The 14,815-nt window shown below is 36.6% G+C and overlaps 1 protein-coding gene across 1 annotated transcript; it reads right to left on the bottom strand.

Moving 5' to 3' along the window:
* Positions 1-11,678: 11,678 nt before the first annotated feature.
* Positions 11,679-14,143, bottom strand: LOC140765732 (bidirectional sugar transporter SWEET4-like). Its single transcript, XM_073104952.1, has 5 exons — positions 14,026-14,143; positions 13,735-13,771; positions 13,262-13,640; positions 12,922-13,041; positions 11,679-12,122 (listed from the first exon to the last, which is right to left on the bottom strand). The coding sequence occupies exons 1-5, from the start codon at positions 14,066-14,068 to the stop codon at positions 11,934-11,936; spliced, it is 768 nt and encodes a 255-aa protein (XP_072961053.1). The 5' UTR covers positions 14,069-14,143; the 3' UTR covers positions 11,679-11,933.
* Between the last annotated feature and the right edge of the window lie 672 nt (positions 14,144-14,815).

The following is a 14,815-nucleotide window of genomic DNA, read 5'->3' as shown; positions in this document are numbered from 1 at the left end:
AGAAGAGGATGAAGCAATTGATTAAGAAGTTGGCAAAGAAGCCAAATCTAGATGACTCGGCCAGCTCAGCCTACTTCGCAGCAGCATCGTCTTGGAATTCATGCTCGTTAGCATGCCTGTTCGACCTCCTCCACTCCAATCCCAACCCCTTCGGGTGTCCTTGACATGTTCACCTTGCCCTCTAGATGACGAAAGCCCTCTTCGTCCTTCACTCCATTCATCCCTCAGTCATACATGGCGACATCAAGTCCACCGATGTCCTCCTCGACCACCACTTCCACACCTGCCTCAATGACTTTGGCCTTGCCATTCAAGTTGCCAATACTAGCCCCTCAACTTCCCTCATTAGAACCCTCGGTGAGGGCGAGATTAGCTATGGCCATGGACGGTGAAGGTGAGAGCAGCCAAGGCCGAGGTGGTGATGGTGAACGGGAGGTTGGAGGGAAGATTGAAGATAATAATGAAAATTAAATTATATTTCTTTTTATCCTATTTTAATTAAAGGGTCAAAATAAAGCTGCATTTAAATCTCTATTGATTTGATTGAAATGTACAACAAGAATATCTAGGTCATTTCAAGATTAATTACGTGACCGCCACGTAAGCCCATTTGCCAAATTTTCCTCACATATACTAATAGAAAGGTAACATTAAAATTTTCTAAAAATTTAAGATGGACATTGTAACCTAAAAAAAAGTGTAGAGGTTTCCTATAAAAATCGGGTATAGTTTAGAGGTGTAGACATAATTAACCCATCATAATTTTGATTTTCAAATAATATGATATACTTCTTTTACATTGGTAAAATATGTTTATAAGAATATCTATCTAAATCAAGAATCATTTTTTTAAAGCAAATAACAACTCAAAACTAATTATTAGGTGGATGCTATGATTATCCAAGGAGAAGTAAAGCGTTCAGACTTAGTGCCTACCCTCTACCAAATGTATCCATTTTTTGTTTCTTTTTAAATTTATTTTTATTGAATAAGATCATCATCATATATGTCCAGATTACAAAGATCTATTCATATCACTCTTCTTCTCACTTTCTAAAGTCTTTTCCTCTTTTCCCAGAGAGCTTTCTATCCTGCTTTTTGCTATCCTCAAACCTCTTAGCTATTTCCGCTCTTCTCTTCCTATTTTCTCCTCCTTAGGTTCTTATATTGTTCCCTCAGCTTCCCCTCCCTTCTCTTGTCTGGTTTTCCCTCTTGACATCCTTAATGCATGGTCTTTGAAGAAGACCTACTTTGAAAGTTTTTAGAGCTTCTCAATGGCAACTCTATGGGCAAGGCTATTCCCCTCCCGGGAAAAAAACCTAGTTCTCACTCAAAACCCCAAGCTATGTTTAGTTGGAAAATTCATTTTTGACAAACCACTCAATGTGGTGGGGTTAATAGTTGTTCTCACCAAAGCTTGGCTTGAAGGTTTTATAGAATTTATTAAAACTGATTAGAATGTATTACTTATTTGCTTTAGCTCTAAGGAGGACAAATAAAACATTTGGTATGAAACACCATAGATTTTCAATAGGGACATTTTTGCCCTAGCTTCGTTGTACCCAGATACTTCGATAGTCGAGTAGAACTTGACCTCTAGGTGTAATTTCATGGCCTACCTCTAGAATATTTGATGGAGACCATTGGGCAAAAATTTGCGGCGAGGATTAGTTTGGATTGTTAATATTGGTGCCTTTAAAACTTTCAAGTGGACTAAATTCATCTGTGTTGGAGTTACCATCAAAGCCCTTGGTTAGTGCCCTCACTGTCACTCTCTTGAACCTTTCTTTTGTGCTTTCTATAGATAGATAGACTATGACTACAGTGAAAAATTACCCCCTCATCTTCACGCCACCTCTTAGGCCTCCTCAAGCCAAGATTCTCAAACCTCGACATCTCTATTGTGGCTTCAAACTCTTCACTAAATAATGGTGAATATAGTCGGTTTGCCTTAGTGCTGCCTTCCTCGCAAGGCAGACCTCCTCCGCTACTAGGTGAGGAGCGCCAAATGGGTGATAAGGTACAAGTTTGAGAGGCAATGGGTAAGGATGGTATTGATGTGTTGAAGCCTAGCATGGTCTTGACTCCAACATTAAATGAACCTTATAGGTATAGTTTAGTTGTTGACTCATTAAGCTCTCACATATTAGAGAACATGTCAAACACTTCCCATCTAACCTTGTCACCCTCCTTTTCCATGAGTCTCGTTAATATCTTAATGATGGAAATCATCTCTCTCAACAACACTTCTAAGAGAGTGACTAATCTAATAGATGTTTGCCCTATAGCTCATCCCAAAATGCTAGTCTAACATACCATGCAAAATCTCTCTCCCCCTTCACATCAACCCTAGAGGTGAGAAAAGGAAAGGAGAGTAGTTGATCTCTCCTAGACCATAGAGTCTCCTTTGTGTGCAAAGAAACTTGTAAATGTTCTTAATAACTTGGAGCATTTGGTTGACATGGCAAGGCCTAAAATATTAAATAGCCAAATATAAAGATTTTAGCTTAGAACCATCGAGGTTTTGGAGGAACCATGATAGTCTAAAATATAAAAAAAATTCACCATGCCATTCACGCCAATTTGCTTTCCTATCCGAGATGAAGTGTGGGTCTAATTGGGCCTACGTAATCGTCAGCAACCTTCCCCTCTACCATAGCATCATCTTCCCCTCAATGAACTATGTTGAGGACCTCTGGTCCTCTTGGATGATAGCATCAAACTCATCTTTGAGGCTTCTCAAAATCTAATTGTCCTTGTGATCCGTAGCTCTTTTCTAAATCTTGACTAGCACTTGGTGATCCTATCATGCACAGACTTCTTTTTGGGCTAAAGATAGTTCTTATGCGAATGACCTCGTCCTTCCATTTTGCTATCTTGGTGACTTCATTTGTGTAGTGTTGTCCTTGGAAAAGGTCGGTGGTCTACTTCCCTTATGCTAAGCACCTGGCTACTTTCAACTCTTAGATTAGCAGCTTGAGTTTTATAGACTTTAGATTTGTTGTCCCAGCTTGCATCTGTATTTATTGCCACTGCCTTTCTCCCTAATCTGGAAGAAACTTAACTAAGGGCTTGCCAACTCTTCTTGGTGTGTGTTTCCTCCACACTCACATCCTCCATCTCCCAACTGTCTCTAATGATCATAATGCCCTCCTCAACACCCTCCTAGTCGAACAAAGTGGCCATAGAAGGTTTAAAGCAAAAAATTGGTGGGATTTGTTGCTTTATTCGTCCTTTTTTGTAGATCTGCTTGGTAGAGTATTTATAGCAGTAGTAAGATTTTCTTCTCTTGCCATTATTCTTTCTTTAACAAACTTAAATGCTAGGCTAGAGAAAATGCAGGTGGCCTACATGCTAACTTGAGACGTATCGAGGAGATAATCCTTGAGCACTAATCAAGAAAGAATATATTAGAAGCCGACCAAGTGCAAGAATCAATACTTTGAAGCACTATGATAATCTTCTTAGGAAAGAAGAATTATATTGGTGCCTAGTGAGCTAAGGTCAGGTGGCTTAGGTGGGATGACTAGAATAGCATATTCTTTTACATCTTTACCATCACTCATAAAAGGAACAATTGTATTAATAATCTGAAACTTAGCACACGTGAATAGACTCAAGACTATGTTCTCTCCATCCCTCCCTAAACAGTTTGGTGATGCTTTGAGTAACCTGCTACTTATCCCTATAAGGAGGAGATTTGTCATGTGCTTATGGGTTGGGGACTTGGTAGGGTGCTTGGTTCGGATACCCTAAATGCTTGACTTCTCCAATCCCTACGGCAACCTACCATAAAAATGTCATTTTTAATATAGTGACCAACTTCTTCACAGTAGAATACATGATCCTCTCTCTCAACTCATCCACTATTGTTTCCTATCCCCAAGAAAGAAACTCTTGCTATGGTTATGGATTTCAGGACTATTAGCCTCTGCAACATAGTCTACAAGGTCATTTTGAAGATACTAACCTCTTAGATTATGCCTCACCTTGACAATTTGGTTTCTCTTATCCATAACATATTTGTGTTTGTACGATAGATTATTCAAGCCCAAGAGACCATCAAGTACATGATAAATTGTGTTTTGATGTTTTTCTTTATCTTTATGTTTTCCTAGCCATTTTATTAGGCTCATTCTCAGTTGTTTCTCTTTGGTTAGGCTCTCACTCAAAATGAATGACTAGATAAATGGTTTTTTCTCCCTATCGAGAGGCTTCCGACAAGAGTGCTGTAACGATCACCTTCCTAAACTCATGATTAGAAAGTTAGAATTATCGTAGATCTATAAAGTTAAGATATAACTCTAGATCAAACGGTAAGATGGTATAGTACTTTTGGGATTGATATAGATTCGGGATGGAGAAGGAATTTATTGGGATGGATCGTGGAAAGGGGAGGCTGGAGAGGCATGACGGTGATCGGCCTAGGGTTGTGGTAAGATGGAGAAGATGACAATGGTGGAAGTCAAAGTAGTCGGTAGGAAAGGGATAGAGAAGAAGTATGGTCGTTTCATAGGATTAAGGGGGTTTGGCTAGACGAAGAGGAAGGCAACAATGAATATTTTAGATGGTGGCTAGGGTTTCAAATCTTGGAGACAATTGAATGAGAAGGAAGGAGACAATTTTGCAAATTAACTTTAATAATTCAATATGATTATTCAGTTGCACATCACATCTATTTATAAGTGGCTCCCTAACACGACTAGACTTGGCAATAGGATTGAATATGCTTGAATCTTATTGCCTAATATAAGCAAAAATACTTAATTAAAATAGCGAAACTAGGGTTCCTTGTCATCGGTTGTTCGAATGCCTAATTTATTTTCTAGCTCTCGAGTAAATGCCAAACGGCCTTACAACCGTTCGAACCCCTAATTAATCTTCTACTCTCAGATAAATGTATTTGAATGGCTTTGATGGCGTTTGATGCCCTATCTCGAGACTTGCTCTTTTGACTAATTGAAACTTTTATTTCTTCTACAAACAACAAGTGGCCATAAGCCCACATCTATTTATAATGGGTTTTGATTTGCTTTCTTATGTACTCAATAGGAACATCTCGCGAGGTTGATTTGCCTTAGGATAGCTAGAAAAGCTAAGTCGATTAGCCAATTTATGTTCGCCGATGATCTTCTACTATTAGGCAAGTCCACTACTCAGAAGCCATTAATCTTTGTAACTCCATTGATCAACACTATAATATCCGGCTAGGAAATAAACTATGAAAATTCCTCTCCCCTACTCTCCAGTTGTGTGGATGGTGTCTGTAGAAGTTAACTCCTTTTCATCCTCAAGGTGAAATTTATAATGGATGACGAGAAGCACCTTGGAAGCGAAACTAGCATATCTACTTGGAATGATCCCTGTGTAGGCTACATCAATCTCTTAGATGTATTTCTCTCTTAGTATGTCAGTGTGGTGGCAAACCTTATTAATTAATTTGGTGCTTCTTAGAATAGTAGCTTTATAGATGATATCTTTACTCTAGAGATGGCCTATGTTATCAAAAAAAGAAAAATATTCTTGAGAGGCATCTTTGAACAAAAGTAACCATCTTCTATAGACTCCCTCGACCTTGACTAACTTCTCTTCTAAATCCGCTTATCCATTACTTGTCGGACTTCCTCCTCTAACCCTACCGTTAGGCATACATGAAAGCTTGTTTAGGGCTATAAACTTGCCATTTCAAAAATTAGTCTTCATTTGGCTTTGTTTGGTTGGAGCCACTCCTGTCAAAACTAAGTTCTATTGCTAGATGATACCCAATATTGATGTCACCCACCCCCTTCTCAATGCAAGTGTAGAAATCATTGAAGACCTCCTTCATAAATAGCACTTTGCTCAAGCTATTTGGTTCGCCCACCAGCTCTAACATGCAAATCACCAACACATCTCCTCCTTCTCAAATTGGGTTATGGATTTTAATGAGGAATTTTTCAATGACCAACAACCTATGCTTTTTATACCATGTGGGCCATTTGGAAGACATGTAATGACTTTACTTCAAGGGCTTTCCTATTTCCCCATGTGCCACTCTCTTGGTCATATACACAAGTAGGATAGGTATAGGCGTCACTTTATGGTTTGTCAACCCCACTTAGCTTCACAATAAGGATGACAAAAATCCTCCTAGCTATAACTCAACCTAGATATTGATGACCACCCTCCATCTATTGGGTAGATGCTATGTGGCAAGGGGGTTGCCAAAGGGGCATCGACAACTACATCACTGATAAGCTATCTAATACCACTATTAAGAAATCCATTTTCTTGGATACCTTTATAATATCAACTTTGCATGACAATTGTCTTTTGCATTCATGAATAGTGTTTAGTGACCGTGCCATAATAATTTACGTAGTCAACGACCCAAGCACAACTATCAACTAGAAAGTGAATTTCATTATCCAAGACAGATAGGGGTGAAAACGGGTCGGATTAACTCCGACCCGACCCACTATCCGATCCGACTCGGATCGGATTCAGATAAAAAATTTCTATTCGACTCGGATTCGGATTCGGATACGGATAGAATTTTTAAAAAAAATTCGGATACGGGTCGGATAAATTTTTCGGATTCGGATACGGATATCGGATATCCGTTTACCCGCATATTTTTTTAAATGATTTACAGTTTTTAGTTTGCTTATTTAAATAGTAAGTATTAATATTATTAATAATAATACTTATATATTATTTATAGAGATTAATTTCTCTAATTTTATATATTTGACATTAAAAAAATATTTGTTGTAAAACTCTTAATAATTTTGTGTTAATTATATTTAAATAAAATATTATAATTATTTTAAATTTAATCAATATCCGTTTAAGATCCGATCCTTTATCCGAAAATTATCCATATCCGTTTAGTTAGGATATGGTTTTAAATTTTGCTATCCGTCCAATATCCGTATTCGAATACGTATCCGAACTAAAAATACGAATCTGGATATGGGTTGAGCACTATCCGATTCGTATTCGATCCGTTTTCACCCCTAAAGACAGATACATCTTTATCTTCAACCGACTTAGATTAGGCTTGTTATAATACTATGAACAAATCAAATTCCAAACAAACACCCAAGATTTACACTCAATGCATAATAATTGGAAGAGAATAGCAATAGAAAAACATAACACAAGATTTATATGATTCACCCAAATCCAAGCTACATCCGTAGTTTACTAGCAAGCATATCCGCTATCAATGAAAGAAAGTTTACAAAGAGGGTACTGGAGTTACCTCCTTGAAGATTACAAGAATAAGAAGAAATTCCTCACCAAATAAGACAATTGCACCATTTCTTTAATAACCAAGCAAGATGATCATGCTCAAGACATTGAGCACTAATAATTTCTTTTTAACCGAAGGAAAATTAAACTCAATCTCTCTTGTACTCTTTCTTTCTCTCTTGTTAAAACCTAATCCCTAGAAAAGGAAATCCTCTCATAGTAGACAGCACAAAAGGAATATGTTAGAAATTCCTATTACACTCTTTAGAGAAATATCTAAGAACTCTTAAAGGATATTGAATAAGTATGCCCCTTACATGAGTTTTACATGACTCAACACAATCTCCACCTTGATTAAAAACACATGCTTGCCTTTCTATTATTTAACTCAATTTTTCTTGAGGCTTAGAGAAATGAGGCTTCTTACTCCAACTTCTCTATTTGCATCAGCTTCGTAAACATATTCGTCAAATTATCTACGGTCATTACTTTCACCAACCAAACTCTTCCATATTCTACAACTTGATGAATATAATGATATTGCATTAATATGTACTTTTCCTCTTGTGATGAATGTGATTTTTAGCTAAATGCAATACACCCATATTGTCACACAATATCTTTGTAGGCTTACATACAACACCAATCTCACTTATTAAGCTTTGAAGCCATGTTGTTTCTTTTGCTGCTTCTGTAGTCGCCATGTACTCCACTTCTGTGATATACAATACTAAGATACTTTGCAATCTTGATATCCAACTCACCAATCCATTTTCAAATCAAAATACAAAATAGTTGACATCCCTTTTATCAAGATTACCTACAAAGTTAACATTAACAAAATCATGCATAGAAGATAAACAGTTGCTATATATAATAGCATTATCATTAGTGCCTTTTAAATACCAAAGCACTCATTATGTAGCCTCCTAATGTGTCTTTCTAAGATTTTCTATAAATCTACTCAACACACCTACCGCATATCCAATATCTAGTTTTGTGCATATCATTACAAATATTAGACTTCCAATTGCCCTTGTATAAGACATTTTAGCCACAATTTGCTTATCTTCTTTACTCTTTGGACATTGTTTTGATGAAAATTTGGAATGAGGTTGCAAAGTAGTTTTTACCGGTTTAGCTTTGCTCATGCCAAAATTTTCTAACACCCTTTAAGAAAGTGACAACACACTAATTTCCCAATCTCTCTTGAGATTTCAATCCCTATGATTTGTCTTGCCAACCCGAGGTTTGCATCTCAAACCTCTTGCTCAAACTTGACTTGAGCTTATCAATTTTAGTTTTGCCCTTACATGCTAAAAACATATCATCATACAAAATAAAAAATAAGTAAAAACTATCATCAAAGAACTTGATAGATGCAATGATCATACATATTCCTTATGTAACCAAGATTCATCTTAAACTTGTTTGAGTCTATATAGTGATCTCTTCAACTTGCAAACTAATTCTTCCTTACTTTTTTTTAATGAAACCTTACAGTTTTGCATGTATAATTCCTCTTTAAGCCCCATATGTAAAAAGGTTATTTTTATGTTCATTTATTCTAATTCTAGGTCATCCATAGTAACCAATGAGAGAACCAAACAAATAGAAACCAACTTGACCATCGATGTAAAAATCTTATCAAATCAAAATCTTATTTTGAGAAAATTCCTTTGCTACCAATCTTGCTTTAAATCTTTCAAACTTTTCATATGACCTTTTCTTTCTCTTGAACACCCACTTGCAATCAATTGTTTTTCTACCTTTCGGTAACTCAACCAAATTTCAAGTCTTGTTACTATGAAGTGCTAACATTTTTTCCTCCATAGCTCTTCTCCAATTACTAGAATCATCTCTCTTTGTGGCTTCAATATATGACATTGGATCTTTTTCTCCAACAATTAAAGCATGCAACGTAATAGGATCTATGTAGACTTGATGCACTTGATGCCACTTAAAGCATGAGATTCTCCGAAAGAACGTCGTATGTATTGGTTAGGTCCGTCATTCTCATCATTATTTACTTGATCAGTTTTATTTTCTTCGTCATGCTCACTAATATCTATGGGAGTATGATCAAAAGGCAATTTACGAGGCAATTTCTTGGTGAGATTCAAAACCTTGAGATATATTTTCTTCTTAATCATTATTTTTCTTTCTAATATGTTTTGTTAGCACAAAAGACTCAACAAAATGTACATCTCAACCTATGATTATCTTTTTTGTAACTGGATCCCATAAGGTATGATATTTTACACTTTTGCTATAGCCCACAAAGATACACCTCTTTATCCTTAGATCCAACTTATTCTTTTGATGACCTGGAACATGTGCATATGCATCATAACCCCAAATCTTCAAATGTGAATAATAACTTGGACTTTCGTACCAAACCTCATTTGGAATATTCATCTCTAATGCAATTGAAGGAGAATGGTTAATGAGATAACAAGCCATTGATACCGGTTTCACCCATAGCTCTTGCTCTAGGTTGACATTGCTTAGAATACATTGAACACGCTCCATAGGAGTGTAGTTCATTATCTTGACCATGCTATTTTGTTGAGGTGTGTAGGCAATTGATATAATGCAAGTCTTGTAATTCCCTCTTTATGTAAAATTTCTCAAATTCCACTTATGTAAGTTCTCCACTATTATTCGCTTGAAGAACCTTAATATGTTGACCTATAGATTTCTTTACTATCATAAGAAGCTACCAGAGAAAGACCCCACACATCCGAGTGAATATAATATGAGCTCTGATACCACTTCATGAAGAAAGAAAGAGACATCTTTTATCTTCAACCTACTTAGATTAGACTTGTTACAATATCAAAGCAAACCAATTTCAAAGAAACACCCAAGATTTACGCTCAATGCATAATTTAGAGAAGCATGATACCATCGTAACACAAGATTTTTATAGTTCACCCAAATCTCTTTATGTAAAATTTCTCAAATTCCACTTATGTAAGTTCTCCACCATTATTCACTTGAAGAACCTTAATATGTCGACCCATAGACTTCTTTACTATCATAAGAAGCTACCAAAGGAAGACCCCACACATCCGAGTGAATATAATATGAGCTCTGATACCACTTCATGAAGAAAAAAGAGATATCTTTATCTTCAACCTATTTAGATTAGACTTGTTACAATTTCAAAGAAACACCTAAGATTTACGCTCAATGCATAATTTAGAGAAGCATGATACCATCGTAACACAAGATTTTTGTAGTTCACCCAAATCTGGGCTACATCCACAGTCTATCTATAAAGATATCCATCAATGAAAAAGAGTTTGCAAAGATGATATTTAGGGTTACCTTCTTGGAGATTACAAGAATAAGAAGAGATTTCTCACCAAATGACACAATGCCATCATGTCTTCAACAGCATGATCTCAGCATACATGCCATCACTTGTGGGTCTGGTGCACTATCTTGGTTTCATAATATTTGATTTGCGATCTCTTGATCAATTGAACTCTTATCTATGGACTTCCATAAAAAATAAAAAAATAAATAAATAAAAGCATCACCTTGTATGTGTAATATATATTCACACCCTCATAGCTAGCTCATAAATAGAATAATAGAGACATTTCTCACATCTCAAGATAAATGCCGTACTGCATTGTTTCTTCATGTGTATGTTAACATTGTATACTCAAGTAATACATTATTTTATATGCATACAGGTGAACAATAAAGAGAAACATATTTGTTAGTTTCAATATTCCATGCCCATATTGCGTTACAATGGTTGCATATATATCTTAGTACTTCTTTCATATTATTATTCTTGCCTCTTACTATAAAAGATGGATATTCTTAAAGGGATCTTCCTTGATTATGTTTTCCTTCTTATGAGATATTAAAAAAAAAATCATCAGCTACAGAATCTAGTCCAGTCGGTTACCCAACAAACAATGTCACTTGTCCCCCTGACATTGCTACTATTAGAGAGATCTCAAAGTCTGCCTATAATTCATAATTAATTAACCATGGTGCTGCTTCTTGAAGATCTAGTTCTAATGTATATACACTACTACTTCCCTCATGGAGAGGAGGGATTCGTTTAATTAATTATATATTGGGTGTCGGTTCTCACTGCAATTCCTCCATTTTTTCCTGCCTCTATCTATTCCTCCTCTAAAGGAATATAAGAATTATTGGCGAAAAGGTAATATCAACTCAAAAATTGAAAGATCTATTGACTTTTTATTAACACTCATTTTGTGAGTAATATGGAAGGAAAGAAATAATAAACAGCTTGGTTGGGAGGCCATAATTGGGAGATCTGCAATACTCAAAAGTCCAAATGTGACGTCTCTTCTCGGTTGTCTCTTTCTAATTCTTAATCTTTATTAATATTAGTCCTCATATTCTCTCTTTTCATATATATAGAAAGAAGTAGACAATGGTCATGCAAACTAATGGATTCTAGTACCATTCTTTATAACAGCTAGATAGTTTGACATTGGAGTTACATGAAATATATAAGCCCAGTTGAAAACAAAAGGACTCTCAATCATTACAAGACTAACAGAACTAAAAGTTTCACATCAGAATAGGACTTAACAATTTAGCATCAACAAGAATATATAATCTAGAGAAGACTAAAGCACACAATTTATCCCTTGGGGGATCAGTGATTGATATGTATCCTTTGCTACATCTCTGGGATCTCAGGCTTGCATGTGGTCATTGGGAGGTACACTGCCCACTTTGATCCTATCTCCCATGACTACCACCTCACTCATCCCCAACTCTCCTTTCCTTTGCCTTGCTTCTATTTGCTTCTGAGTAGATTTGTAGTACATGGCATAGAGAACCAGTTGCCCCACAGAAAACATCACTCCTAGACCATTAGGAATCTGCCACAGTGCTCATAATTAGATCAAGTACGTATGTTGTTGGAGTGACATTAAGAATTCTTTAGAAGATAAATCACGGGTCGAATAAGTAATAATAGATCCATACCCTAAATTTCGAGACTAATTTAAAAGCTTAAGCTGATAGAGATGATAGTATAAATGTAAACTAGCTGTGGTTAGTTTGTTTGGCTTGAAATTGGGAATATCTAACTTGGCGCGAGCTCAAGCTCAAGACGAACCGACTGATGCAGCCTCAAGGTTAGCTTGAGCTGACTCAATTTTAAAAAAAAATTATAATATTTATTCATAGGTACAATAATTATTATTTCTAAGATGTGGGTAAATATGAAGACTATTCTTATCTCTTAGTTTCCCCACATGGAAACCAAGGATTCAAACCATATCATATTATTTAAGACTAAAGCATGTAATCAACTATGCTACGACTCATTATTATATATTTTAAAATATATATTAAGCTACTTCGAACAGAGCTCGAGTGAGCTGCCCTAGATGACAACAATTCTTGCTTATTCTATTTTAAGAATAGAACGAGTGCAATTCTTATCTTGGCTGGGCCAAATTTTTAGTGATAGGTTTACTTGATGCATGCTTCAAATTCAATTAATTAATTGGACCCATTGGAGACCAGGCAAGAACCAAACTTAAAACAGCGACAAAAAACATTCAAAGCTATTGACTGACTACTTGTAGCAGAAGAATGTTGCCATATGTCTGTGAGTCTTTGTAGAGAGAGAGAGAGAGAGAGAGATTTATTTTGGTGCAAGAAATAACTTACAGTGATATAAGGATCAAAGCGGATGAGAGCGTAGGCTGTCCAGCAAACGCCATTAAAGAAGGAGGCAAGAGAGAGGAAGAGAGGCATATACTCCACACTCTTTGTTTGTATCACCATTTTCTACAAGAAAATAAATCAACAAAACTATCATAAACTTAATCTTATTGGCACCCAAACCACATGCGATACACCTGAATCAATCCCAAAAATCTCGTAGAACCTCACATAAAATGTGTGACTGACCTTCTCGTTCCTTTTTAATTTTTATATAATCACTATATCGCATGATAGCTATGGTTATATATGATCATGCACGTACATGATGGAGATCGATACATACCATGACGGACAACGGGGCGACGTACATCAACGTCCCGAAGAAGACGCAGAGGACGCCGACGACCATGGAGCGGCGCTCGTGGGTGTGAGCAAGCAGGAGGACGAGCAGCGCGACGACGCCGACGAAGGCGACTTCCAGGAGGAGTGCAATGAGGACCTGGAACCTCTTCCTGCCCTGGGAGTAGACGAGGAAGAGGAGCACATAGGAGAGCTCTATGGCCATGCCTGACCCGTTGATGGTTATCACCAGCATGCTATGTGGATGCACCACAGGGAGTCCGTAGACCACCCACATCATGCAGTTGAGGAGGGTGCAAAGGTATGGGACTGGTGAGAATTGTTCTACTGATCGCTTCTTCCATATCTTTATGAATGTTGGCCTAAAAATTGGAAGCACCAAGAGAAATCCAAATGAGATAGTTGAGTTTTGTAACAAAAGATTGAAACTAGATCTATGTGGATATTTATACTTACACTGGTGATAAGAACAATCCTAGTGCAATTGCATTGCCTGCAAAAGGATTTACCAAAAGAGGTTTGTGAATTCCAAATAATATATAAGAATAGACAGTGCTGTGCTTATTGCGTTGTATCTTGGAAAGAAAAATAATTATCAAGGCCAACCTTACTACAGTTGAAACTGAAAGAGAACAAATTAAGAAAAGAAGGTTCAAAAGGAAAAGTAAAAAAAGAAAAAAGAAAAAAAGTCACACCCATTAAACCTAACACACATGAAAACAAGATATATTAGCCATATATGACTACCTAAGATCCCAACTGCAGTTCGAATGGCATCAGCAGAAACCATTACTAGCTACCTAAAAGCTGAGAGTACTCAGAACTCAGAAGCACAGGAGTAGAGAATAAAGTTATGTGTCAAGAAAAGAGCAAAGGGGGTGTTAAATAGAGGATATGAACTTAAGGCATTGCTCTCTCTCTCTCTCCTTAAATGACTTGGTATGACATGTAATGGGGGAAACTGGATAGAATGCAACACATGGATGGTATGTGAGTTAAGAAAGGGGGAGGGGTGTGTGATAAGGAAAATTGGCACTATATTCAAAGTTATTCAAAACCCTAGCTAGTGCCCACCCTTGCTTTCCATGCTCATGTTTCAAACAGTGTTTAGGCTCACCACCACTAGGTGTTAAACCTTCCAGCCAAGTGCAGTAAGACTTGCCAAAACCTAGAACCTAACATTTATTGTACATGCCAACTGCCAAGAGCTCGTAGCTGAGCTACCTAACACTCGCACTTCAAGACTAACTCGCAGTGCCAGTGTGCATTACAAAGCTTATCCAATTACATGTAGGCCTTGTTTAGTTTGCACCTCCAGACTCATTAGTTAATCTTATTTTTTTCAGATAATAAATTCGATTAGACATAAAAAAAATAAATAGAATCAGTTTATTGATCCCTAAACTTATTCTGGGGGAGTCCCTAAACTCAAAACAAAGGCTAAGAAAATTAAAAAAAAAATGATTGACTAAATGGCTGAGGCAGTACTTTTGGAAGTACTCCACCATCTTTGTTTCATCCTCATCTGGAATTTAAT

This window comes from Typha angustifolia, chromosome 8 (assembly GCF_048772165.1).
Source record: "Typha angustifolia cultivar Huaian chromosome 8, ASM4877216v1, whole genome shotgun sequence".
In the NCBI taxonomy this organism is placed as follows: Eukaryota; Viridiplantae; Streptophyta; class Magnoliopsida; order Poales; family Typhaceae; genus Typha; species Typha angustifolia.
This window is presented reverse-complemented; position numbering and strand designations above follow the sequence as displayed.